The sequence below is a fragment of the Grammomys surdaster genome, unplaced genomic scaffold (assembly GCF_004785775.1).
Source record: "Grammomys surdaster isolate TR1022 unplaced genomic scaffold, NIH_TR_1.0 949, whole genome shotgun sequence".
In the NCBI taxonomy this organism is placed as follows: Eukaryota; Metazoa; Chordata; class Mammalia; order Rodentia; family Muridae; genus Grammomys; species Grammomys surdaster.
Genome location: NW_021605368.1, coordinates 447,577 through 474,417, shown reverse-complemented (window position 1 = coordinate 474,417; position 26,841 = coordinate 447,577). Strand labels below are relative to the sequence as shown.

Genomic DNA, 26,841 nt, shown 5'->3' with positions numbered 1-26,841 from the left:
TGCCCTCTGCATGCATTATTCCTTTAATCAATACAAAGCAACATTTATCATTCCTCAACAGATTTTGGTTCAAGTCGGTTTAATGAGATTAAATTACAAACATTTACTTCCTTTCTAAGTTGCATTTGCCTGGGACCCATTGATTGACCTGTCATTATAAGGTCCCATCTATCTTTAATGATAACATACAACAAATATATGTGTCTCACTTTATGATACAATCTCCTAGCCTGTGTTTTTTGAGAAAGGAATTGAGATTAATATGCAGTTATCATTTAAAATTATCTATTCATTCCTGTCATTTTGATGATTTTACCAAGGTACACAAGCTGTTCTTTTATTTCTTCTTTAACTATTGGTCTAGTTTGGTTAATGATTTGTCTGATAAAATACTCTTAAAAGAAGCAACTTTGGAGCAGGAAGTACTAATCTGACTTAAACTGTCAGGTCAACAATGTACCTACAGGAGAAGTCAGTTTCTCAAGAAAGAACTGGAGTGAAACCAGTTTACAAATCAGCTTAGTAATTTAATCACTGTCTCACACTTAATTTTCTGATACAGAGCAGGTTCACATGTTTATACATTGGGCCCTACCACCTCAATGATCAATCAAGACAATCACTGAAATACACAGCCACAGGCAAATATTATGGGAGCAATTTCTTAACTGAGACTCTAACACTGGGATGTACCAAGTTGATTGCTGAAACTAACTCATGCTGTTGTGGTTTTACAGATAAAATTGTTTTTCTCAATTCTATTTTGTAGAACAGACTTGGTGGCCATTAATTCATTTCACATATTTTTCAACATACAAAGTTTTTGATGAAAAAAAGATACTGTAAGGCAAAGGAAACTGTCAACAGGACAAAACAGCAACCAACAGATTGGGAAAAGATCTTTACCAATCCTATATCTGATAGAGGGCTAATATTCAATATATATAAAAATAACTCAAGAAATTAAACTCCAGACAACCAAACATCCCTATTAAAAATGGGGTAAAGAGCTAAACAAAGAATTCTCAACTGAGAAAACTTGAATGGCCGACAGTCACCTAAAGAAATATTCACCCTCCTTAGCCATCAGGGAAATGCAAATCAAAATAACCCTGAGATTCTACTTCACACCAGTCAGAATGGCTAAGTCCAAAAACTCAGGTGATAGTAGAATCTGGTGAGGATGTGGAGAAAGAGGAACACTTCTCCATTGTTGGTGGGATTGTAAGATGGTGTAACCACTCTGGAAATCAGTCTCGTTGTTCCTCAGAAAATTGGACATTACCTGAGGAACCAGCTATATCACTCCTGGGCATATACCCAGAAGATGCTCCAAAATATAACAAGGACACATGCTCCACTATGTTCATAGCAGACTTATTTATAATAACCAGAAGCTAGAAAGAACCCAGATGTCTTTCAACAGAGGAATGGATATCAAAAATGTGGTACATTTACACAATGGAGTATTACTCAGCTATTAAAAACAATAAATTCTAGAAATCTTAGCTAAATGAATGGAACTAGAAAATATCATCCTGAGTGAGGTAACCTGATCACAAAGAGCACACATGGTATTCCCTCACCAATAATTGGATATTTGCCTAGAAGCTTGAAATACCCAAGATTCAACTCACAGACTACATGAAGCTCATGAAGAAGGAAGACCAAGTGTGGGTGCTTTGGTCCTTCTTCAGAGTAACAAAATACTCAAGGGAGCAAATATTGAGACAAAGTGTTGGACAGAAACTGAAGGAGAGGCTGTCTGGAGACCATTCTACCTGAGTATTCTTCCCAGGTGCAATCACCAAAGGTAGATGCTGATTCAGATGCCAGAAAGTGCATGCTGACAGGAGCCTGAAATAGCTGTCTCCCTAGAGGTCTGCAAGAATCTGACATATTTAGAGGCAGATGCTCACAGCTAACCATTGAACTGTTCAAGGGGTTCCCAATGGAGGAGTGAGAGAGAAGACTGAAGGAGCTGAAAGGGTTTGTAGCCCCATGAGGAGAGCAACAATACCAACAAACCAGAGCTCGCAGAGTCTAAACCACCAGCCTGGGAGCACATAGGGAAGGACCCATGGCTCCAGCTGTATATGTAGGGGAGGATGGTATTGTTGGGCATAGGTGGGAGAGGAGGTCCTTGGTCCCATGAAGGCTGGATGCTGAGTGTGTGGGAATTCAAGGGTGGGGAGGTGGGAGTGGGAAGGTTAGATGAGGGCACATCCTCATAGAAACAGGAGGAGGCAATAGGATAGGGGTTCCTGGGAGAGGTGAGAAATGGTGTAAGGGGATAACATCTGAAATGTAAATAAAATATCCAGTAAAAAAATAAAATTAAAAAAAGAAAAGTTTTTTTTTTTATTTTTCTTTCAGTCATGACAAGCTGCACTGCTAGGTATAGTACTCTGATTTGTCAGTGGTTTTCTTTTTAGAACTTAAAATACAGATTTCCAGCATCCTGCCTTTTAAAAATGTTGTTAAGTCTGTTATTCTGAGAGGCCTTCTTTATATTTCGATTAATGATTCTCTCTTACTAATTTCAATGTACATACTTTGTTTTCACAGACATGAGAAGAGAGAGAATTAGTATGTAGGCCACTGATCTTTTGCCTTCATCAAAGATCTTTCCTCCATTATACTTCTCAGGATCCCCCTGAGTAAGGAATATGCTACCCACAATGTACATCATCCTTCTACATCATCATTTAACAATTAGGACAATGTTTAAAAGATACACATGCAGGCCAATGTTATCTACATGATTCTTCATTAAGACTGTCTTCCAGGGTATTTATGGATTGTATCCAGTTACTTTCTACTTTTTTTCTTTAAAGATATTTTCTTTATTATTATCTGGAGTGTGTGTGTGTGTGTGTGTGTGTGTGTGTGTGTGTGTGTGTGTCTGTGTATGTGTCTGTGTGTGTGTCTGTAGTGTCTGTGTGGATACATACATGTCAGAAAACATCAGTGAGGACCTGAGGGCAACTTCATGGAGTCAATCATTTCATTATAGTTTATGCAGGTTGCAGAGACTGAGATCTGATCATGAGGCTTACATGACAAGCGTTTTTATACATTGAGCCCTAAAACAGTGCCCCATTCCCTTTTGTAAATCTATTTATCTCGTTTACAATTTTGTATTTATGCTCATTTCTACTTTTCATTATTCAATAAAGTTGCTCTTATATCTTTCTCTTGTAAATGATACCATTAGGGGATGGAGAAATGGCTCAGTGGTCTATAGCACTTGCTGCTTTTTTAGACGAGTAGAGACTGTTTCCCAGCACTCATGTCCTGAGTGGGTCACAATTTTTTGTAACTCCAGTTTCAGAATAACTGATATCCTCTTTATTTATTTGCAAGTACACCCACACATACTTGCAATCTCACATAGTAACAAATAGGCATATACAAAAATAAAAAATAGACCAAATTCTTATAAATGATTTCAATAACTTCAACTTTCTAGGTCTTTCCACTTTCTCCAAATCAACATGTATATAATTGTAAAATTGGGCATTCCTTTCATTGATATTCCTTATAACTGGTTAAAAGACTAATGTTCTTTGAGTTCACTCAATATCTCTATGATCTGTCTTGAAATATATATATATATATATAATTTAATTCTTTGAAATTCTGTACATTGTATTTTTATCACATTCATTCCATTCCTTGATACCACTCATATCCTCATCTCATTCCATACACATCCAACTTTGTATAGTCATTTTTTAAAGATTTTTTTTAATTTTATGTCTAGGTACCTTTTATCTGTATGTTAAACTGTGAACTACAATGCATGCACAGTTGCCAGAAGTACATCAGATCTTCTGGAATTGTAGTTACAGAAGATTGTGAGTCACCATGTTGGTACCGAGAATTAAACCAAGATCTTCTGTGGGAGCAGCAAGTGTTCTTAATTACTGAGCTATCTCTCCAGTCCTATCACTTTTTAAAACCACCCATTCCAATTAATGCTACCGATACAGATTTAGATATATGAATATCTAGTGTAGATGGATAAACACTCATAAAGTAAACTGACTCTCTTCAGTAAGCTGTCAATCACTAGTAGTTCCTCAAAGGTGGCATATCATGTGCAACCTCTTGCTCCATGCTGGGACTTGTTCTGGCTTAAACCTGGACAGATCTGTCACATAATGTCACAAATGCTGAGTTCATATGTCCAACTGTCATGAAGTGTCCAGAAAACACTGATTTAGTAACTTCATCAAACACCTTTGCCTCTACAATATGTACCATCCCCATCCAAAATGATCCCTGAAACTTGGAGAAAAAGTTTTAATATACAAGCCCCATTTAGTGCAAACTACTCAAAAGTCTCTTATTGTCTGTACCTTTAAGAGCTGTGGGTCTTTCAGTTAATCACTGTTCACTACATGGGTAAATTTTTCTAATGGTGGGTGAGAGTTGAACTAAACTATAATGAAAACTCATTATGAGTTGGTTTCTGTAGTATTTTTTTTAACAATTCATCCTAACAGTGGTCCTATACCAAAAGGGTGTAGGAATGTTTCTCATCTAGCAGTTATCAACAGCAAATAGATCTTCAATCAGGAGTGGGTCTTCAGGAAACCCTCCTCCTTCTATACTATAATATTAACAGGGTTTATGTTATGCAGTTTTTTATAGGAAAATATTGATGATATGAGCACATTTGCATAACAACCAACTCATGTTCAGTAGACAATAGTAACAGAGGACAATTTGAAAGCACTCCACCCATTATTTAGCTTTTACTTTCTACTTCCTTTTCCATGATATTTCCTGATTCTTGAGTACGAGATGATAAAAATCACATCAATGACTGAGAGCTTACAGTAATGCTGCAAATTTTGATTACTTATGAGTCTCAGCATTTACTATTGCCAGCTCCAAATAATAATTTCAAACAAAGGTAAAGAACAGCACAAATACATGGGTATAAGTACAAATATTTAGAAGGTAGTTTGACAATTTAGTAAAATAACAGGTGGAAGTTTGTGTCCTTCTCCCAGCCTTGAATGGGCCTGAGAGACCATGTTTACCACAACAGACCAAACAATAGGACTCCAGAGGCATTGCCTGCATTGCCTGCCTTGGCACCTCCTTGGCTGCCTGTAGCCTGGTACACAAGCTGAGAAGAATAGACTGCCTACTGAGCTTGCCTTGAGACATCTCTGGCCTTTGATTAAGGATAGATTCCCCTCACCCCCAGCAGGATGGATTCCCCTCACCTCCAGCGGGCTGAAGCAAGAACGAACTCTGGGGGTGGGGGTGGGCTTTCCCCTTTAAATTGAAAGATGAACATTAAAGCATTGAGCATCAATCAGAGGCCTTTGTCCTGTCTTCATCTCTTCCCACCCTCCTGTCTCTTCTTTCATTCCCAGCCTCTCTTTCAGGTGAACCTGGTTGACTGTGGCCGACAACAGAATGGTGCCTAACGTAGGGCCTGAACATGTGAGACCAGCTGAGGAACGCTGTCTTGGGTAGAGCTCTATGGAAAACGGAACAAGAAGAGTATCCTGGACACTTGGTAAGCAACAAACAGCATTTATGCTAGCTATGGCTGTGTTTGCAGGAAGTGTGTTTAAGGTGATGTAGTCTAGGTGAATAGGTGTTGACCCAGTGCCGATTTTGCCTAGGAGGTGACAGTGAATTATAGGTCAGGAGAATTCTAAACAGTCATTGCCCATATTCTAAGAGCTCCTTCAGGAGAGAGGAGAAGGGTTAGAAGGAAAACTAAGAAAGCAAGGCACTGAGGTGTTAAAATAGCTGCCCACTACATCTCCTAAAGAATGAGATGAAGAGTTAGATCTTGAATATGAGAGAGAGAACGAAGGAGTTTCAGAAAAGCAGTTGTCCTCTCTCTGAACTGTGCCAGCAAAAATAAATGAAAAGGCTATTTCAGAGCTCTCCTAGGAACAGGAGGACATTCAGGAGACGTCCTGGGTTTCTCTTTGGCTCCTAGAGGTCTTTCTTTGTTGTCTGTCCTTGGCGCACCAATGGCCACATGTGTCAATTGTTTGTTTTTTGTTTTGTTGTCTAAATGTTTGTTCTATGTCTCATGGTCAAAAGAAAAGATCGTTAAGACTTCTTGATCCGACCCTTGGTCTAGTTTAACTTTGTTTTAAAGGCAGTCTTAATGTGCACAGATAATTTACCTGTAGCTAAGGGTCGAGCTGAGCTGGAAAAGCCATTCCAGAAATTGTTTGCATAACCTGCTCTTAAAGGGACCAGCAGCTTTTTGGATTCTATAAGGAAGCTGAGAGTTGTTAGCTCCAGAAAAATCTCTGTGACAAGGTGCCTTTCTCTTGACATTACAGCTAGAAAAAATCAAGAAATTTTGTTTGGTCTAAATATATAAGCTGTGTAGCCACTTCATTTTTGTTTCTGATTGGTTTTAAAAGTATAAATATGTTCTACATATCTTGGTTATAGACTATTGACTTATAAGTTACTGGCTTTGATTAGAAATTTGTAACTTCAGTAACAGAAAGTTGGCTTAAAACTGGTAACTCAGGGTTGGAGTCATTCAGAAACCAGATGTATAAAAGATAAGATTTTAAAGCAATGTCTCTTTAATGAGATATTAAAAGCTGCACTATCATGCATTCATATGTAAGAACTGGCAGCAAAACTTTGTAACATAAAGGTAATCTACTTGGTGTTGATTTTAGAGAAAATAGATTGTTTACATTGTTTTTGCTTTTGGTTTTGCTTCTCAAAATTATGGTTATACTCTAATGTTACAAAAGAAACTTAAAAATATAGTTAAACTGCCAGTATTCCATTGGCTACAGTTGGCTGTTCAATCTTGAGTTTGGGATTTTTTTGACTTGCCCATGTTTATAGAAAAGAGGAGACAGCAGGTAGAGTTAAATGAAAGTATTTAAAACAGTTGTGATACAGTGCAGGCCTGCAGGAAGGATAATATTTGCACCAGGCCTCAGAAAACAGGCAGAGACTAAGAACATTTACATTTAAATTAAGACAATACAGATTGGGCTCAGCAGAAGCTTGGGTGAGACATTCCTTTTGTCTTGGTCTTCATGACCAGCCCCTAGAATGGTGTTTTCTGGAATTTGGTGATTGACTTGCTTGTTCCTTGTTGGGGGAGGTGTTAGCCTCAGGTCTAAAGACATTCACAACAGTTTATGTGCCAGGAGTTACTGTACTGAGATGTTCTGCTGCTCCAGTCTGCGGGTCAGGGAGCAAGGGAGAGAGTGGGGACAGGGACGCAAAGAATGGAGACAAGACGAAGTCTGGTCAAAGACGAAGTTTACCTGCTGGAGACAGAGTCTGAGTCTGCCTGCTATCTGTCGAGTCTGTCTAGTCAAAGTCTGTCTAGAGACGAAATCTGTCTGCTCTGACTAGTCTATCTGCTCTCTGCCTCTGACTCTCTGTCGAGTCTGTCTAGCTCTCTGTCGAGTCTGACTAGCTCTGACTCTGGGTCTGCCCTGGCCTCTCCTTTTATATCTCTCCTGAGTCAATCAAGTGCTGGGATTAAAGGTGTGTGCTACCACTGCCTGACATTGACTGAAAGGATCAAGATAATTATCAGAGTGTGTTCAGCTGTTGTAAACAAGTCTCTTGTCAGGGTATATGGCTCAAGATGGCTTCAAAGATAATAGCCACTTTCGTCTCAGAGTCAGCTCCCAACAAGTTACAGATATGATTATTCTGGAGGAATTAAAATTATGCTTGCTTCCCTCCATGGCCTTGTAACTGTACCTGCTGGCAAAAGGATTGCTCAACTTGATTTAGTTCCTTGGAATCCACTTCCTTCCAAATTTGTTGAATGAGAGAGGACAAGATGGCTTTGGTCCCTCTGATGTGTATTGGGTGCGATCTATTACTAACAAGAGGCCTAATTGTAAGCCAATAATTGAAGGAAAAGGTTTTGAAGGATTAATAGATACTGAAACTGATGTAACAATTATTAGAGGACAAGATTTCCTTCAGCTTGGCTTTTATCAGATACTCTCACTCAGCTAAAAGGAATTGGTTATTCAATTAATCCAAAACAAAGTTCAAACTTAAGATTTATGAAACTAATGGGGCATTACAGCCTGACTTGCCTACTCTGGCTGCCGTTCTAGTAAATACATATAGAATTATTATAGATCTAGGAGATTATTTTTATACCATTCCTTTACATCCTGGTAAAGGTGGTGAGGTTTAAATTCAGTGAATTTGCTTGTGATTTTCGAAAGCCCATGAAGCAATATCATTAAAAAAGTTTGCCTCAGGGGATGATTAATGGCCTTAAAAATTTGTTGTTGCTTTAATACAAAAAGTTAAGTGTTTAAATCACTCAGTGTATATTATTCATTATATATTTTATTAGCTGATCTCTCTAAAGGAGTTTTCTGCAAGCCTTTGCTCTAATACAATGAGCTTTAAAATTTTAGAGTGCTTATCACTCCAGAAAAGATTCAAAAGCAATATCTTTTCAATATTTGGGACCTCAGTTATATCTTAAACAGATTGTAGCACAGAAAATTTCCAATAAGAATAGATAATTGGGGCTGGAGAGATGGCTCAGCCGTTAAAGGCTAGGCTCACAACCATAAATATTAGAGTTCAATTCCAGGCAACCACATGGTGGATCACAGTCATTTGGAGTGGGATCTAGTGCCCTCTTCTGGCTTGCAAGTGTACATACAAAAATGGTTTACTTTTAATGATTCTCAAAAGTTGTTAGGAGATATTAATTGGCTGAAACCTCATCTTAAGCTTACCATTGGAGAACGTGAACCTCTGTTTGATATTCTCAAGGGGGATGCAAATCCTAATTCCCCTTGACAATTAACTCATGAGGGATATATACCTTTGAGTAAGCTGTTAGTTACAAAAGACAAATTATATAGACTATGATCAATTGTTGGCTGTTTGAGTTATTGCTACTCATGTGCTCACAGCAGCCCTTTGGCAAAAGAAACCATTAATGTAAACGCATCCTTCTACATCTACAAGTAAAGTTTGAACATCCTATTATGAAACTAGTGCAGTGTTAATACAGGATTATAAGATAGAATCCTGAAAGTATTTTGGATGAAATGTTAATTCCTTATTCCAAATAGAAATTAAATTGGTTATTGGAGAATAATGATATTTGGCCTATTACATGGTAAACTTTTTAGACAAATTTGATAAACATTATAATCATAAGACAAGTTATTACAGTTTTTCTCTATGCATGCTTTTGTATTTCCTATAAATTTGCATGCAGCCCATAGAAAAGATGTTTACTGTATTTACAGGTGCCTCATCTATTGAGAAGGCAGTATATGGAGTTATATCACATGTTCGTTTTCTTGAGGTTCCCCCTGCTTCAACACAAATAATTAAATTACATGCTGTAGCCACTGCTTGAAATGCTGATGTAAGGGTAAAAATTAAAACAGCTCAGCAGAGACCACAAACAACTTGGCAAAGACCGCAGGACAGCTTGCTGAGCTTGCTGAGAATAGCCATAATAAAAATATCAAGTCCCTCTAGGGACAAGGTGACCAGAAATGTAGAAACAACCAAAGACATATCTTGACCAGTCTAAACATGCCCAAGTGAGTAATGGGCCACCTGGTGTTTATCCTAGAAGGTCTGAGACTTCATGGTCAAAAATAGTGGGCCATCCAACCTGTCAAAATGATTGCTTACGCAAAGTGCTGATGTTTGAAATATCCAATCATATGTAACCGCGCCAGAATTTCCCACTTTTCCCTTCCCCCTTGTGCCTCCCCCTATAAAAGTTCTAAACTTCCTGGGGTCTTCATCGAAATTCTCTCCCCTGTGTGGGGTGAGTTTCGATCCAAGGGCCCTTGTTAGTAAACTGCCTTTTGCCATTGCATCAAGTCAGTCTCTCGTGTCTCCTTGGGTGCGCGCTAATTGGGACTTGAGATGGGGTCCTCTTCCTGGGTCCTTACACTGAAAAGTCATGCTTTCAATTTGTATGCTTATAGCCAGTATGTGGCTCATGGTTTATAATTGCTTGAAATTGTTCCTTTTTTAGATATTGCTAATTCTCAAATTTTACTGTTATTTATACAAATACAGCATAATTTAAGAAACATGCACTGTTTCTTAACTTTATAAGACATTTAAGAGCTCATGTTGGATTGCCTGGACCCCAGGGCAATGCCAGAGCAGATTTGTATACTAGTCAAATTATAGACCTTACAGAAACAATTGGCCATACAATCTTATTCTTTACATGACCAAAATAATAATAGATTGAGAGAATAATTTGATATTTCTAGAAAGTGTGCAAGTTAAATTGCAAAAACTTGTTCTCAGTGTCCTCAAATTTTTCATAATGGTGTTAAGCCTTGAGAACTTATACATGATCAATTATGGAAAATAGATTTTACTCATTTTTGATTTTGGAAATTTAAAACATGTACATGTGACTTTATACCCTTTTAGGCTTTCTAGTTGCAACTGCTTTAAAAAGAAAAGCATCTAAAAATTACAATTAGTTATTGCCTACATTATTTTTCTATGCTTGGTGTTCCATATCAGATTATAGAAAATGGAACTGGCCATTGCAGTCAAACATTTGAGATGTTTTCTTGACAATTTAATATTATCCTTATTACTGAGATTCCTTATTATCCTCAAGGACAAGGAATTGTGAAAGAGAGATTATGGAACTTTAAGATAATATCTTGATAACTCTCTTAAATGTGGGAGGAACAGCTACTGATGCTTCTTCCCTGGTTTTACAAGGAACCCTGGAAAATTGGCTTTTAAAAACTCAAAAGGGGGAATTATACCCCCCAAGGTCACCAATTGCACACCTTGTCTTTGTTTAATTTTAAATTTTCTGCAAACTGATGCTAAAGATCAGTCTGCAGCAGATCGCCACTAGCGTCTAGTCACTTCCAGTGCAATTGCCAGGGTCATGTGGAGAGACTCCTTAACTAATACTTTGTGTAGTTCCAACCCTGTTTTAATTTTTGGCCATGGCTCAGTCTATTTTTTCAGAAAAAGAGAAGGGAGCCCAATGGCTACCTGAAAGATTGGTCCATCAAGTAGACAAAGATCTTGAGCCTAATAATTATGATACTAATGATGAAGATGGCTCAAAATTCTTATCTGCCAGCTGATTTAACCTGTCATGTAGTCTCCACACTTATTGGAGAATAAGTCTTTTATCAATACTTAAAGCCACTCACTACATACCTGGTGGCCAGATTTGTGTCTCATCCCTGTCAACCAGCAGTTGGATTAGATACTGAAATGCTTCCACTTTCAACCTTAATTTCTACATTGCTTGGATAATCATGTTGCTTTTAACCTTGAAATTTGTATTTTAAGCAGATTGATTTCCCTCACACAGAATCGCTCTCAGCAAGCTCAGCTTTCTGATGGCAGTTTACACATCATTGTGAAGAACTGCATCTAGTGCATGCCCACAGGTCCTTTGGTCTGAATGTGGTTTTGGTCCTATGGGAAACAGTGTGCCAATGATGGCCGATTAGTCAAAGACGGGTAAGAGTGTCTTGAGCTCCTATAAACCTAAGGCAGAGGGATATATCAATATGCTATGTATTACCTCAAAGACAGGTAATATAGGAGCAATATAGATGCCAACCTAAGACAGGCACTGTCTCCTGGCCACTCTGTACCCTAGATGGGATGAAACATTGTACCCCATCCAGCTGCTGGCACTCCTCATATTTTATAAAACTAAAAAGGGGGAATTGTGCCCTTGCCCCAGCCTTGAGCAGGCCTGAGTGACCTTGTTTACCACAACAGACCAAACAATAGGACTCCAGAGGCATTGCCTGCATTGCCTGCCTTGGCACCTCCTTGGCTGCCTGTAGCCTGGTACACAAGCTGAGAAGAATAGACTGCCTACTGAGCTTGCCTTGAGACATCTCTGGCCTGCAATTAAGGATGGATTCCCCTCACCCCCAGCGGGCTGAAGCAAGAAGGAACTCTGGGGGTGGGGGTGGGCTTTCCCCTTTAAATTGAAAGATGAACATTAAAGCATTGAGCATCAATCAGAGACCTTTGTCCTGTCTTCATCTCTTCCCACCCTCCTGTCCCTTCTTCCATTCCCAGCCTCTCTTTCAGGTGAACCTGGTTGACTGTGGCTGCTGGCCAGCAACAGCACTCTACCTTTCCAGCCATGAGTTCATGACCAGGTTTATAGTACCAGTATAAATTCCCTCCCAAGGATCAAGCCTCAAATCAAATTGGATGTCATTTAAGTTATTTCATAACAACTGTGCCATTATTGCATTACTAGACACATCTGGTCTGGCACATCTGTATTGTAGCATGTGAGATCAATGCAGGATAGGAGCATTATGGGCAAAATCAGGGGCCCAAAAATTGAAAAAAAAAAAGATGTGAAAAGGATACCCCCATAGGGAATTGCAGACATCAGTATGCTGAGTAGAAGGATTCAGTTCAGATTCCTCTGCTTTTTGTTTCCCCACTTGGCAGTACCCTATATATTTCTCATAATCAACAGACCTGCCTCCAATACATGTGCTCAGGTCATTCTAAAACTTCACAAGTGCACTCTCTCTCTCTCTCTCTCTCTCTCTCTCTCTCTCTCCCTCCCTCCCTCCCTCCCTCCCTCTCCCTCTCCCTCTCCCTCTCCCTCTCCCTCTCTCTCTCTCTTACACACGCATGCACACACACACAAAGGTGCCTTATTCCTCTCACTCACTTTGTTGATGTGATTTTTAACAATGTCGTATAGCCTTGATTCATATCTCCATTAAATTTCAGCCAATATGTTGCTGTATTGATGGGAATCTTTCTTTCCAACATCATATAAAATACTATTCTCTCATCTCTGTCATCAAATCTTTCTGTCTTCCTAGTACACCTCAACAGAAGGCAGGTATTTACAGAAATCACCTCTAGATTCCTGTATTTGTGTGAAAAATTCCCCAGCACATACTCCTGTCCTTGTAACTTGGCAGTGGGATACCTCCTCATGTCCTCCATGGTAAGTCTGTGTGGTAAGGAGTTTGTTAATGAACTTGATTTTATCAGTTCTGTAATCATGTATTTGGCTCAAACATCATGTTTAATGCTATAAATACAGACTAGTTAGATTTTTCTTAGTGAAGCTTTCTGCTGCTGCTTTCAGAGAAGTGAAGAAAGTCAAGCAGACCTTGTGTTAAGGATATGTAATTAACACTTTACCTCTCCGTGCATAAAGGTCCATATGGATCATGGTTTGAGCACATGCGTGGTTGGCTGTCCATGAGAGAATGGGACAACTTCTTGGTACTGTACTATGAAGACATGAAAAAAGTGAGCATCAGTCTTACAGTCATCATATAGTGAAGAACTAGACCCTAGTAATGAGGAATGTTATTGAGAACTTTGATTGTTTGTTGGTTTGTTCTGACATTTTAAAAATTATTTTTTATTAAGTAAAACAACTTTTAAATGTAAATATATGTTGATCATATTAACCCTCTCCCAGTTGCCTTCCAGATTCTCTATGCCTCCTTACCCACCCAACTTTAAAATTTTTCTTCAAAAAAAATCTAGTACAACAAGTCTCTCAAATCAAGAAAATAAAATATAATAGAATACAATATAAAATAATGTTCTGTATAGTTCTGTGTCAACATGTCACAAGCTAGAATCACCTGAGAGGAGGAAACTTTAATTATGAAAATACCTCCATAAGATCAGCTGTAGACAAACTTATGAGACACTTTCTTAATCATTGACTGAAGGGGGAGAGCACATCCCATTGTGGGAGCTGCCATCTTTGTGTTCTTTATGAATACAGGTACATATACCATGGTGAACAAGCCAACAAGCAGCATGCTTCTATTGCCTCAGCATCAGCCTCAGCTACCAGGGTCCTGTGATGTTTAACTTCTTGTCTCAACTTCCTCCAATGGTGAACAATGCTGTATAAGTATAAGCCAAATATTGTGTGATAAAACAAAAACTATCACATCAACCTTAGACAAGTCAAACCACCAAAAGGAAAAGAGTCTGACTGAGAGAAAGGAGATTGCTGATCAACCAACTCATTCACTCATTCAGGAATCTCATGAAAACATTAAATTTGAGACATTGATATAGACACAGAGTATGTGGGACAGACCCACCAAAGCTCTGTCCATACTGCTTTAGTCTCTGAGCATTCATATCTCTTGATGTTCTGAATTTTCTATTACTTTTATAGCCTTTCATCCTCATCTTCTTCAGGGTCCCCTGAGCTCTGGAAGGAGGGCTGTGATGGAGACATCCATTTAGGGAGTCTCACTCTTTATAATGTATGGCTTTAAGTTTCTATATTTGTCCTCATCTGCTGCAAGAGGTAAAGAAGGCACTGCTCTATGCATATAGCAGAATATCATTAGGAGTCATTTTACAATTTTTTTCTTTTTCCTTTCTAAGAATATTATATGGTTTTCCCATAAGACCTTGGGCTATCTAGTCTTAGGTCCTTGATCACACAAGCCGTTTAGGATATAGGCTCCACCTCATGAAATGGGATTGAAGTCAAATCAGTTATTGGTTCCCTACTCACATAAGCTTTGAGCCACCACTGATCTAACTTATCTAGCAAGTAGTACACCACTATAGATCGAAGGATTTGTGTCTAGCTTGGTTTTTATATTTCTCTCTGTGGAGTATACAAAGTGCCTTTCTGTAGTAAAGACACTAGGATGTAAGGGTAGAGGTTCTTTGTAGGGATCAGCTTGACATCTTCACATTTAGTAATTTGTATAGGTGTTGTCTTTAGCAATGAAGGCTTGTTGTCAGTTTGTGGAGAGCAACTTATAGTCTTTGCAACAGACTGGGTTTTTTGAGAAGGATTTTTATGGGGTCCATTTGACAAAAAACTTAATTAAATGTAACCCATTCCTAGTACTGGAAACTCTCTCTCTCTCTCTCTCTCTCTCTCTCTCTCTCTCTCTCTCTCTCTTTGTGACAAGGGATAGCCATAATTTGGTGATATCACTATGATCACCATTACATATGCATAGATGTTAGGAAGAATCCACTGTACTAGGTTTCAATACTACTCAAATATGTCTTAAATTTACCAGTATCTCCTGACCTCCCTTCCATGACCCCCTGTCCTTTCCCCTTTCCAATTTGATTCCAGCATCCTAGATTTTGCACATCATTTCATAATTTATTTTGTATATTTAATGTTTTGATTATTAGGTGCTCAAGGGAATTTCTTTTCTGGTCCAATCTACTTGGTGTTTTGTATAATTCATGAACTTTGATAGGCATCTCTGTCTTCAGGTTAGTAATTTTTTCTATAATTTTGTTGAAAATAATTTCTGTGCCTATGACCTGGGTTTACTTTTCTTCTTCTATTCCTATTATTCATAGATCAGGTGTTTTCAAAGTAGTGACCCAGATATCCTGGATATTATGTACCAGGAGTTTTAAATATTTAGTATTTTATTTAATATATTTATTTATTCTACCATGTCTTCAATACTTAAAGTCTCCATTCTATCTACTCTACTTGTTGGTGAAGTTTGTCTCTGTGATACCTGTTTGAGTTCCAAAATTTTCATTTTGAGATTTCTGTCAATTTGGATTTTCTATGTTGATTCTATTTCTACCCAGGAGGAAATCAGTTTAATTCATTTCTTTCCACTGTTTTTCTGTGGATTCATAGATTTCTTTAAGGAATATATTCATTTCCTTTAAAGCAACCACTATTATATTCATAAAAGCTGTTTTAAGAATTTTTCCTTGTGCCTCAGCTATGCTGAAATATGCAGGGCTTGCTTTGTTATGGTTGCTGGGCTCTAGTAGAGATATACTGTCCTGGTTGTTATTGATTGTGTCTTTACACTAGTATTTAGGCATCTTAGATTAGGAATATAATAATTCTAGGTGATGATATCTGGTCTTGCCTGTATTGGGTGGGAGTTTTGTGCCCTGGTTTCTGTTTCACTCTGGTTATTAGAAGAATGAGGTGGCTCTATGTAGCCTGTAGGAACTACATTAGGGTACCAGGTAAGGTGTGTTTATGGTTTGTAGGACCTGCGAATTAGCAATGGAGATGGGCTGGACTCAGTAAAGGGACTATACAAGAGGAAAGAAAGCAGGGTGTTCCACCAAGATCTGCATAGTCAATCTTCTGGGAGTGGGGAAAAGGCCACAGAAGAAGGTTTGATAAAGAGGTAGGGATGGCACTCAGGGATTGGATTTAAAGAATGGAAGAGATATGAAGATCTGAAGATGTGACCTAATTGCTTCCCTTGTCATAACAGGCTTTGGCTTCCTCAGGAATACATTCTGGAGTTGGGGGCTGAGGCAAAGCAATTCACCTTCCCCTCTCCCGTGGCCAAAGTTTGGTGTTCTTTACAGAGATAACAATGAGACTGGGTGATTGGACTTTGAGAAATTCTGGGAAAAGTGAAGATCAATCTGCAGATAGCCTACCTGTTTCCATAGCCAGAGTGGACCGCAAGTTTCCAGGGAGTGATGAACTTGGGAACTGGGATAATGCAGTGAGTTGAGCAAGCAATATTTGAAGGGAAAGATCATTGGATCCACTAGAGAAGGGAAGTGCTGCTGCAAGTTTTCTGCTGCAGAGCTAAGGATGAAACTTGGGCATAGAATCTGGAAAATCAAGGGAAAGTTGAAGGTCTGTTGTCAGCCTACCTGCTTCCATAAAGGGATTGAGGAAAGTAATTACTAATAAAAAATTAAAGCACAACCAAACAAAACCGAAAAGGTGAAATTATTCAAAAATGATTTGACCTCTTAGAGCTATCCCTCAGGAAGCAGAAAGTTTACAGGCTTAAAAAAATCTTTTTTCACACTATTTTTTCCATATGTAGACTCTTGTTTAATCCTGATAAAACTCAATTTTCCTTAGGAAGGATTGCTACCTATACTGTTGCTGCATACTAGTGCAGATACCCGCAAGTCGCCTTTTTGGTCTTTGGTTTTTGTTGTTGTTGTTATTGTTGTTGTTGTTGTTGTTGTTGTTCTTATTTTTGTTTTTTATTGGATATTTTATTTATTTACAATACAGATATCCTATTTCCATATTTCCCCTCCCTAGAACCCCCATCCCATCCCCTCTTCTCCTTTATGCTTTTATATCATTTTAATTACATGCATATATTAAGGTCAATTCTAGGTTGAAGGTCTAGCAATACAATAGATGCGAATAGACAAGAAACAAGCAATAAAATAAACACAAATAGTGAAAGAAAAAGCAAGGCATTAAACCTAATTTAATGAGCACTCTCATGATCACTATTTCCAAGGGCTTATCAGGATGCCCAAAGTATCTGAGCCTTCTTCCCTGTCCTAGTCCAAGGTCATTTTCATGTCTAAAGCCTACTTCCTTGTTCGACCCTAAAATTTAGATTCCTTTCTGAAATTACTTCTTTGTTCTACTATAATATGTAGGTTCCTGCCTGAGATTAGGTCTTTGTTTTAGCCTATGATTCAGAATTCCTACCTGAAATTATTTCTTTATTCTAGCCTAATGTCTGATTTCTGCCTGAAGCCTACTACCTTGTCCTTGACCAGTCATATTCCTGCCAAGCAGCCCATTTCCTTGTCCTTGGCCCATGTCAGAGTCTTGTCAAGCAGTCACAAAGGTTCTCAACCTCTACTCTTTTTGTATTTCATTAACAAGACTGATCCTTTCTTAGGTTGTTCTGATAAGAATACCTTCCTTACCTGTCATGGAATATGCATTATCAAAAACAATGCACATCTGCCTTAACTTAATAAGGCTCTGTGCAGAATATATCCATCCTTGGCTTGCCAGCCTGTTAATTTACTATCTCTGTCTAGGGGTACATTTTCAGGTTCAAGCCATGTACTTGGCTGCCAACATGTTGATGTTGTTAAAGAAAAGCTTTAACACAAAGGGCAGGAATAAAAGTATTCCCAGAACAAAAAGGGCTAGCATGATCAAGCTATATATGCCATTCTTGAAGCTTGATTGACCTCAGGCCATGGGTAATTTGATCTGCACTATCTACCACATCAATGCACAGCAAAGCAGCATTCTTGAAATTCATAAGCTCCCTATGTATCATCAAAACATCCAGAGAGGTGTTAGAATTATGCCAAATACATTGCAAGCATCTTTAAACTTATTCCTAATTATAATGACTACCACTGTAAATTTTAGAGCTAACATGAATCCAATGTTATTTGGCATGATACTCAAGATGGCACCTTACCCTTAAATTCTGAAACTCCTTCCAATAATTTAAATAGGATAAAGAGCATAAATACGTTCTTCCAAATGCCTATCTAAATCCTCTTGTATATTCAACACATTAGTAACTTTTTTTGCAAAATGATTAATAAAAGTAGCTGTCATAACTTACTGTGTCAAAGCAATTGTAGAAGCAGTGGTGCTAGCAATTAATGTAATTAAGCTGTTATACCAGCAATAATCAAGCCCACTCCCCTCTTGCTTCTGCTTAAAGCATGACTCATTTCTTCCAGTACTTGCAAGCTAGTTTTAGAATACCAAGGTTCTGTGATACTCAGGACACTAAAACAAAATCTAGATGATAGACCTCTGTGACTGACATACCGGATTTCAAAACACAAACACAATTAGAAGGTGTACAATCAATGCAACTTACATTAAATACTATAGAAGAAGGAAAAGTATTTTTAACTTGACAATTTGAAGTGTCTTAACACATGTGCTGACACCTGCTTGAAATCCAGATCCTGTCCCAACTTTATCTCTTGCTAACATAACATCATAGAGAACTGCAGCTAATTTCTATATATGTCTCTGAAAATGTTCATACCCAGACTTCCAAATAAAGACTGTTATTTCCAATATTAGATTGATTTCTAGACCAGTACGTGATTGAGTCTGAATAACTGGTCATACTTAAGAACAATACAAGAGTTATTTTAACTTCTCTTTTTGATTCTCTGTTCCAAAAGATCTAAAACTTGAGGCAAGGCAGCTTTTCCCATCAGGGGTATAGGTAAGCAATGGTGGGTCCGGAATTTATGTCCAATACAGCTTCCCAGTCACCATTGTCAGGGCACCCAGCAAGCTCACAGGTCAACATCATTCTTTGTCCTGGTGTTAGCATGTCTCACCCATGGCTCTTGCAGCCAACATGTTCCTTCAACATTCTGAAGAAAAAACACAAACATGCCTTATTCCCCATATTTAATACCTGACTGGGATCATGCCTTATGTCAGTAAGTTTATCCTTCCCTTTTACCTATGCATAAGTATGCCTAGTTGTAGAGTATCATAGACACTCAGCAGAAAGTTCCTTGGCATCCAAATTTTTTTAATTGGATATTTTATTTACATTTCAGATGTTATCCTCTTACCCCAATCCCCCAGGAACCACCTACCCCATCCCTCTCCTCCTGTTTCTGTGATGATGTGCCCCCAACCACACCCCCACTCCCATCTCCCCACCCTCAAATTCCCTGGCACTTGGCATCTCTAAAAAAAAAAACTTTAAAAATACAAAATAAAAAGAATACGATTTAAATAAATTTTTGACGTAAGGAATCCCCATAATATAGGTAATGTGAAATTGCTGCTAAAGTGTCTCAAATTTTCGACTGCCATAGCTAGTTCCATTATTTGTTTGTTTGTTTGTTTGTTTGTTTTTCTTTTTCTTTTTTTATTATTGGGTACTTTATCTACATTTCAGATGTTATCCCCTTTCCCCATTTCCCATGCCAAGAAACCACTTAACCCATTCTCCCTCCTATTCTTGTGAGCATGTGCCCCTACCTACCCACCAATTCCCACCTCACCTCCCTCGAATTTCCTCTCACTGGGGCATCCAGCCTTCAAGGGACCAAGGCCCTCCTCTCCCACTGATACCTGACAAGTCATCTTCCTCTAAAAATACAGCTAGAGACATGAGTCCCTCCACGTGTGTTCCTAGGCTATCTGTTTAGAAATACAGAGCTCTGGTTGGTTGGTATTGTAGCTCTCCCCATTGGGCCACAAGCTCCTTAAACTCCTTCAGTCTTCTCTCTAACTTGTCCACTGGGAACCCTGTGGTCAGTTTGATGGTTAGCTGTGAGCATCAGCCTCTGTATATGTCAGGCTCTGGCAGTGCCTCTCAGGAGACAGGTATATCAGGCTCCTGTCAGCATGCACTTCCAGACATCCACAACAGTGCTTGCATATGGTGATTGCATCTGGGAGGGATCTCCAAGTGAGGCAGCTTCTGGATGGTCTCTCCAAAAGTTTCTGTCCCACACATTATCTCATATTTGCTCCTGTGAGTATTTTGTTACTCCTTCTAAGAAGGACTGAAACACCCACACTATGGTCTTTCTTTTTCTTGGGCTTCATATAGTCTGTGAGTTATGACTTGGGTATTGTGAGATTTGGGGCTAATATCCACTTATCAATGAGTGCATACCATGTGTGTATTTTGTGTGTAACATACAACCAAACAAAACCAAAAGATGAAATTATTCAAAAATAATTTGACTTCTTAGTGTTATCTCTCAGGAAGCAGAAAATTTAAATGTAAAAAAACAAAAAACTTTCATCACACTATTTTTCCCATATGTAGACTCTTATTTTATCACCATGAAATTCAATTTTCCTTAGGAAGAATCACTACTATCTGTCTACTGCACACTAGTGCAGATTCCCATAAGTCACCTTTCTTATCATTTAACACTTTCTTTTCAGTTATTTTCATGATTGTTTACCTTCATATGAAATATTAAGTATAACTGTGATAAATATGCAAAAATCATTTTTAAACCAATAAAACCTCATGGCTCCAGGGCTGGGGTAGGATTCAAAACACAATTTTTGCTGTTCTAAGATTTTGCGTGGTAATGACTATCTCCTAGGATTAAACTAGTTGTGGTAGTACACAGTTATTATTACAACAATTGGAGATCTGAGACAGAAAAATTATGATTTTGATGCCCACTTGAACTGCAACTTGAGATGCTTACTTAAAATAAAGTCTCTCAGAAAGACAGCAAGTAATTATTGACACCATTTCTATGAAACTCTTGTAAAACTGTTTTGTTTTCAGTTAGCCTAAGCAAACAGTATTATTTGGCATAAACATTAATCTCTGTTGATGTCTTTGTGCACATTCCTTCATTCACCTTGATCATTGTCTAGCAGCATTTCTATAAGTTTCTTTAAATGTCCCAGGGCAGGTTAGATATGGTTGTACATACCTTCAATGCCAGCACATGAAAGGAAAAGGCCAAATAGATCTGATCTCTGTGAGCTTGAGGTATACTGGTCTCCATAGCAACTTCTATCTCACAGGACAGAACTCCAGAGTGAGGCCCTGTCTTAAGAAAAAAAATCTCAGTATACTTAGTGAATGTGTTGGCAAACACCTGTGACCACAGTACTCTGGAGATACAGGCAGGAGGGTCAGAAATTCAAAGTCACAATCCTCTACAAAGCAAGTTTAAGTTAAACCTTAGTTCTATGAGTCGCTATCACTAATATTTTCTTCTCCCTATAAAGAAACCCCAGCTTCTGTCTTCTAGGGAACAAAGATCAGCCACATTGCAAGCTCACTCAATATATAAATGTTGTGTGTGAGTCATTCTTGCCTTTTCTTGCCTAAACCCCATTCATGCTTTCGCATTTGCTGATGCCCTTTCTTCACATCCATTTTCTCATCCCTCATCCACAGATCCCTTCTTTGCATCTGTTTTATTACAGCTCTCTGTTTAATCTCCCTCATTTCTGTTTCTTCTTCTTTTATGATACAAAGGGAACCATAAAGAAGATCTGTGACTTCCTAGAGAAAAAATTAGGGCCAGATGAGCTGGATCTGGTCCTCAAGTACAGCTCCTTTCAAGTCATGAAAAGAAACAACATGTCCAATTTTAATCTCATCAAGAAAGATTTGCTTCCTAATGGCTTGAACCTCATGAGAAAAGGTAAGGAGATTGTCTAGCTTCAAAATATATCAGAACATGTTAAGGGCTTGTTGTGCCAATGAATTTCTAAGAAATTTCTGGGAATGTATTGTCACAGCTTATCACTGATAGCTTCTTACAAATATTACAGGGTAATGGTTTACGGAGAAGATATGGACTTCAGACCCTCTGAAAAGTTGATTTATTCTGGGAGACAATCTTGGGAATGGAGATGGTCATGTTCAAAACCATCAATGAAAAAAATGAGAAAGTAGTCATGTTTCTATGAGGCTTTGAAAAGTTTCCTGTATCATAATCTTCAATTCTAAAATATTAAAAAAATGTAATGCAGTAGACCAAAGATATATCTGAAATAACTATAGAATCACAAAAGTTGCATTAACTTCTGGAAAAGATGTTGAGCAGGTCAAGATTGCTGCCCAATAGTATGCCAAGAGTAGACCAAAAAAGGACTAAGACAGTTATCCTGGGTTAAAATCTGATTGTATTTGCCAACATATGTTTAGATTACTTTAGGTTCATGATCCCTCACTTCTTTCTAAATTGTCTCACATGGAAGGGGAATTTCAATCCTCTCTATTTCTGTGCCACCTCTGTATGCTAGGAGCAGATTTTGTGTGTTGTTTCATAGCTGTGCAGTTTTTTTTCCAAAATCAATCAGATCTTGAGACTTTGCCAGACCTGATTAGGTAATGATAGGTGAGATGGAACTCAGAGTAGAAGAAAGAAGGTGTTAAGAATCAGATATTTAGGCTCCTGTCAGCATGCACTTCCAGGCATCCACAAAAGTATTTGCATATGGTAATTGCATCTGGGACGGAACTCCAGGTGGGGCAGTCTCTGGATGGTCCCTCCCCCAGTTTCTGCCCCACATCTATTATATTGCTCAAACTAGAACTGACCTTAATACACACATGTAATTAAAATGGTAAAAAGCAAAGAAAAAAAAGGAGGGAGGATGGGATAGGGGGTTATAGGGAGGAGAAATGGGGAGAGGGGATGACATCTTAAATGTAAATAAATAAAATATTCAATAAAAAATTCAGATATTTAACAATGACTAAAAGCATTGGTACAAATGACGGAAGTAAAGACTTGTGGGTTTAATTTTCTTTTACCCATAATTTAAATGATTTTACCAATAATTTAATTGATTTAATTGATTTAAATGATTCAATTCTCCTATCCAGTGTGTGAGATTTGAATACTAACAAATTAACAAATTAAGGATATCAGGATTTTTCATAGACAAAATGAAGTCAAAGTAATTATCAGACCGTATTTAATCCTATACTCTTAGTATCCTCAAAATAGGAAATTTCGACCCAGATTTAAACATAATGCTATGTCACCACTCACCATAAGAAAATGAGCATCTATTCACTAAAGATCAAGGCCTCTGGAAGAATACACTGCTATTGCCAGATGCCCTCAGACTCTTGCAGTCCAGACTCTGAAGACATATTTCTTTGCACTAGAACTGAAGCTCTCAACTGAAAGAAGAGGTCTTTTTTTAGATTTGCTGAAATGGTTCAGAATTCACCAAAGGTAAAACAGTATATGAACATAAAATTCTGTTATTAAATACCTACAGGAATGGAGAAGCTCTGTTAATAGCAAAAAGAATAAGGAAATTGACAAGCAAAAGCTTTAGCAGAGACACATCTGAGCAGATGGAATAGAATTTAAGACAAAATTCCATGAGGACACTTGTTGTTTCTACTTGTCCAGGAAGATTCTTCTAGGATAAGAACACACTTGGATTTTTATCTCTTCCAAATACACATACTATTTGTCATGTAGCATAGATAATAGGAAAAATACATACATACATACATGCATGCATACATACATACACACGAACAGTAATTATAATATAGTTCTGTGAAAATACTTCATCAGACTTCATAAGTCTTTTGTAATTTAAGTATCCTAGTGATTATATGTAGCATATGTTTTTTGCATTTGGAGACAACTTTTATTCTTGGGGGTTATTTTTCTTATACTAGTGTGACATATAGCTAGTAAGCCATGTACCTCTGAAAACCAGGTAAATGATGGGGGCACAAACTTAATTACCCACTTGTTTCATTACTTCATCATAGAAGATGATGAAATGGATATGTCTAGAAATAAAGATAATATTTGCCTTCTCAATTCCTATATCAGATTGGTACCATTTTTTAATTATTAAAATATGAGCAAATTAAAGATTAACTCTAAAACCAATTTTATTATTTATCATTAGATAACCTAATTCCCTAAATCATAAAATGTTAAAAGTTGTACTAAGTGGTAGAATTGCCTTAGCCAGGAGGAATTCACTAGACCTATTTTCCTGTATCCTTTAAATGTGCTTCTTCTTGAGACATGAGTAAAATATCTTTTATTATTTCTGGAGACCTACATTTTCAATTTTACCTGGGAGACTCAATCACTCACCTTGGTGAGATGATTCTTGTTTTAACCTCCAAACAACAATTTTGCACATGCAATTGTAATCATTGTAATTCCATATTTAGACACTGAAAGAACTGCAGACTAGAGAGATGATCACCCTCATTCAGCCACTGTTTGGCTGCTTGTAAAGGCAACACCACAATCAAGACAAACCTCAAAAGTCCCAACCTTGAACACTTAACAGTGTATGTTTACTGAACACAGTACTTGGGCCAGTAATCATTTTTCCTGGTATCATCAGAAGACAATCAGACACAGAAAGGGTAGCTGACCTAAGGACAAAAGAAGAAGCCTGCCATCTGCAGGCCAAAAAGAAAAGCCTCCAAATTTTTCCCAACACCCTGATGGGACACCTGCAGCCTTCAGACCTATGAGGAAGTTCCTTATCAACAAGAGTTAAACCACCACACATTAGGGTTATCCTGCCATCTTACATACAGGAGTTTGGGGAGCTCTTTAGAAAGAATAATAATAAATGTACATCTATAAGTTACCAGGATTTTGATATAGTTGGACTTAGAACTCAATGTGTATACCTTCCAAGATATGGTTTTTCTCAGATGGACTGATTTATTATATTGGGAAGACATAACGAATTTGTTGAGGTTCTTGAAGTCCAGCATCTATTGGGTTTGGCTTATCAGGATCCAGGAGTGCTGTGGAAAACAAGTAAAAAAAACACATTGTATTAATGGAGAAAATACTGATAGGTACTCACCTTATTAGATGACACATTTATATTCATATCAATTAGTGGCATATTATTTGAATATACTGTATCAGTAGTTACATTTTTATGAATTGCTTACATTTTCTTTAATACAGCCCACTGGGGTATTAAAATTAACTTATGTGATGATACAGAAAAAAAGTAATGTAATAAAGAAAAGCATTACTTCTATTGTCAATCTTTTTGGATTCAAATCCACATCCATCATTAACAGAGTAAATCTCAAAGACTAATTTTTCCTCATCAGCAAAAGAGGAAGATTGCTTATATCTTTTTCATGGATTCATGGATATATTAAAAAAAATCCCAAACTGAGTATGTCCTATATGTCTGGCACTCTTCTCAAAACTGAACCGTATAGTAATTTAAGAAACACTTTCCTTTTAAATATATTAGATGCATATTCTTTGTGTATATTCAAAGCAGAAATGTAGGGAACACATGATAGTGCCATAGCTAGGAAATAATGCAAGGATGGGGGCTGCTGGGTTGTAAATGGAGAAAAGATAAAAAGAGAAGTTTACACTGTCATTAATAAAAAGACAAAGAGCAAGATGTAATTATATGAAAGAAATTAGTTCTCTGTGGTGAAGGAGGACACAACACAGCATGAGAAGTTGGACAACTTCTAAGGCCAAAACTGAAGACCTTCTGGAATGGATTGGTGAATCCAATGTATGGTCAGAAGAGACAGTGCTGTAAAGGACAGGGGATAAAATTATACAGATCTTCATGCATCACAAAATACCATGGCTGAGTGAAACAGAAGTCTTGTGATGTTCTCAGATAGGAGTGGCTATGTATATCTGGTGGGAAAATCAAGACAGCTTAAATGCTGCTCATAACTGTGTGTATCTGCAACACTCATGTGAATCCACACATACAAAAGTAAAAACTATTTTAAGATATTATTTAAAAGTTGCCTGCATGTTGTGTAGAACTTCTATAAGTAAATACTAAGATATAGACAGAATGATTGAAGTCTGTTCAGATCATTGAGATGATAATTGAGTAGGTTAGTGAGATGGAAACAGGTTTGATGGGAAGCATGAATAATCTGGATATATAAAAAAGTGAAGCCAGTGTTGCTCCTGTTAGATTGTCTAGCATATAGTTTGGGAGAGGAAAAGGTGGGGTGAAATTTCCACAGATGGAGAAGTCTGTGTATATGATTTCAGGGCTTAAGAAAGTTTCTACAGAAAATGAGTTTTCTTTATTAACTGTGTGCTCTTTATCAATCAGATAGTAAGAGCACATGATGGGAGGAGCTAGAGCAGTGTTGAGACCATTATTAATCCTCCTGTGTATCTGCTTCACATTTTCCAGGAACAACTGGGGACTGGAAGAATCACTTCACAGTAGCCCAAGCTGAAGCCTTTGATAAAGTATTCCAGGAGCAAATGGCTGGTTTCTCTCCAGGGATGTTTCCATGGGAATAAGTTTTCAAAACATTTAAATATTATACGAACACTGATTTTTAGGTTCCTGTTGTTCTATATGTGAATAGCTGAATGTGGTCATAGAATAAATCCTGTTGTGGAATTATGAACATGATTTTTTAAAAAGATCCTGTTACTAATACTAGTAGTAGCAACAATAATAGTTGTAGTATGTATACTTTTCTGTTTGTAGTGCCTTCAGAGATTAGAAGAATGTTTTGCTTCCAAGGGACCTGAAGTTGCATGTAGCTGTAGACTTCTTCTTTGGGCTCCTAGGAACTGATCTTGAGCCCTCTGCCTATGCAATACAGTACTACTAAT

At 37.8% G+C, this 26,841-nt stretch overlaps 1 protein-coding gene across 1 annotated transcript in view; it reads left to right on the top strand.

The window, feature by feature from the left end:
* Window positions 1–26,520, top strand: part of Sult2a1 (sulfotransferase family 2A member 1) — a gene marked incomplete at its 5' end in the record, with an annotated part of 37,583 nt that extends 11,063 nt beyond the window's left edge. The window contains 3 exon segments of the mRNA XM_028782991.1: window positions 13,196–13,290; window positions 21,714–21,891; window positions 26,408–26,520. Of these exon segments, the coding sequence (XP_028638824.1) occupies window positions 13,196–13,290; window positions 21,714–21,891; window positions 26,408–26,520 (386 nt within the window).
* Window positions 26,521–26,841: the final 321 nt, after the last annotated feature.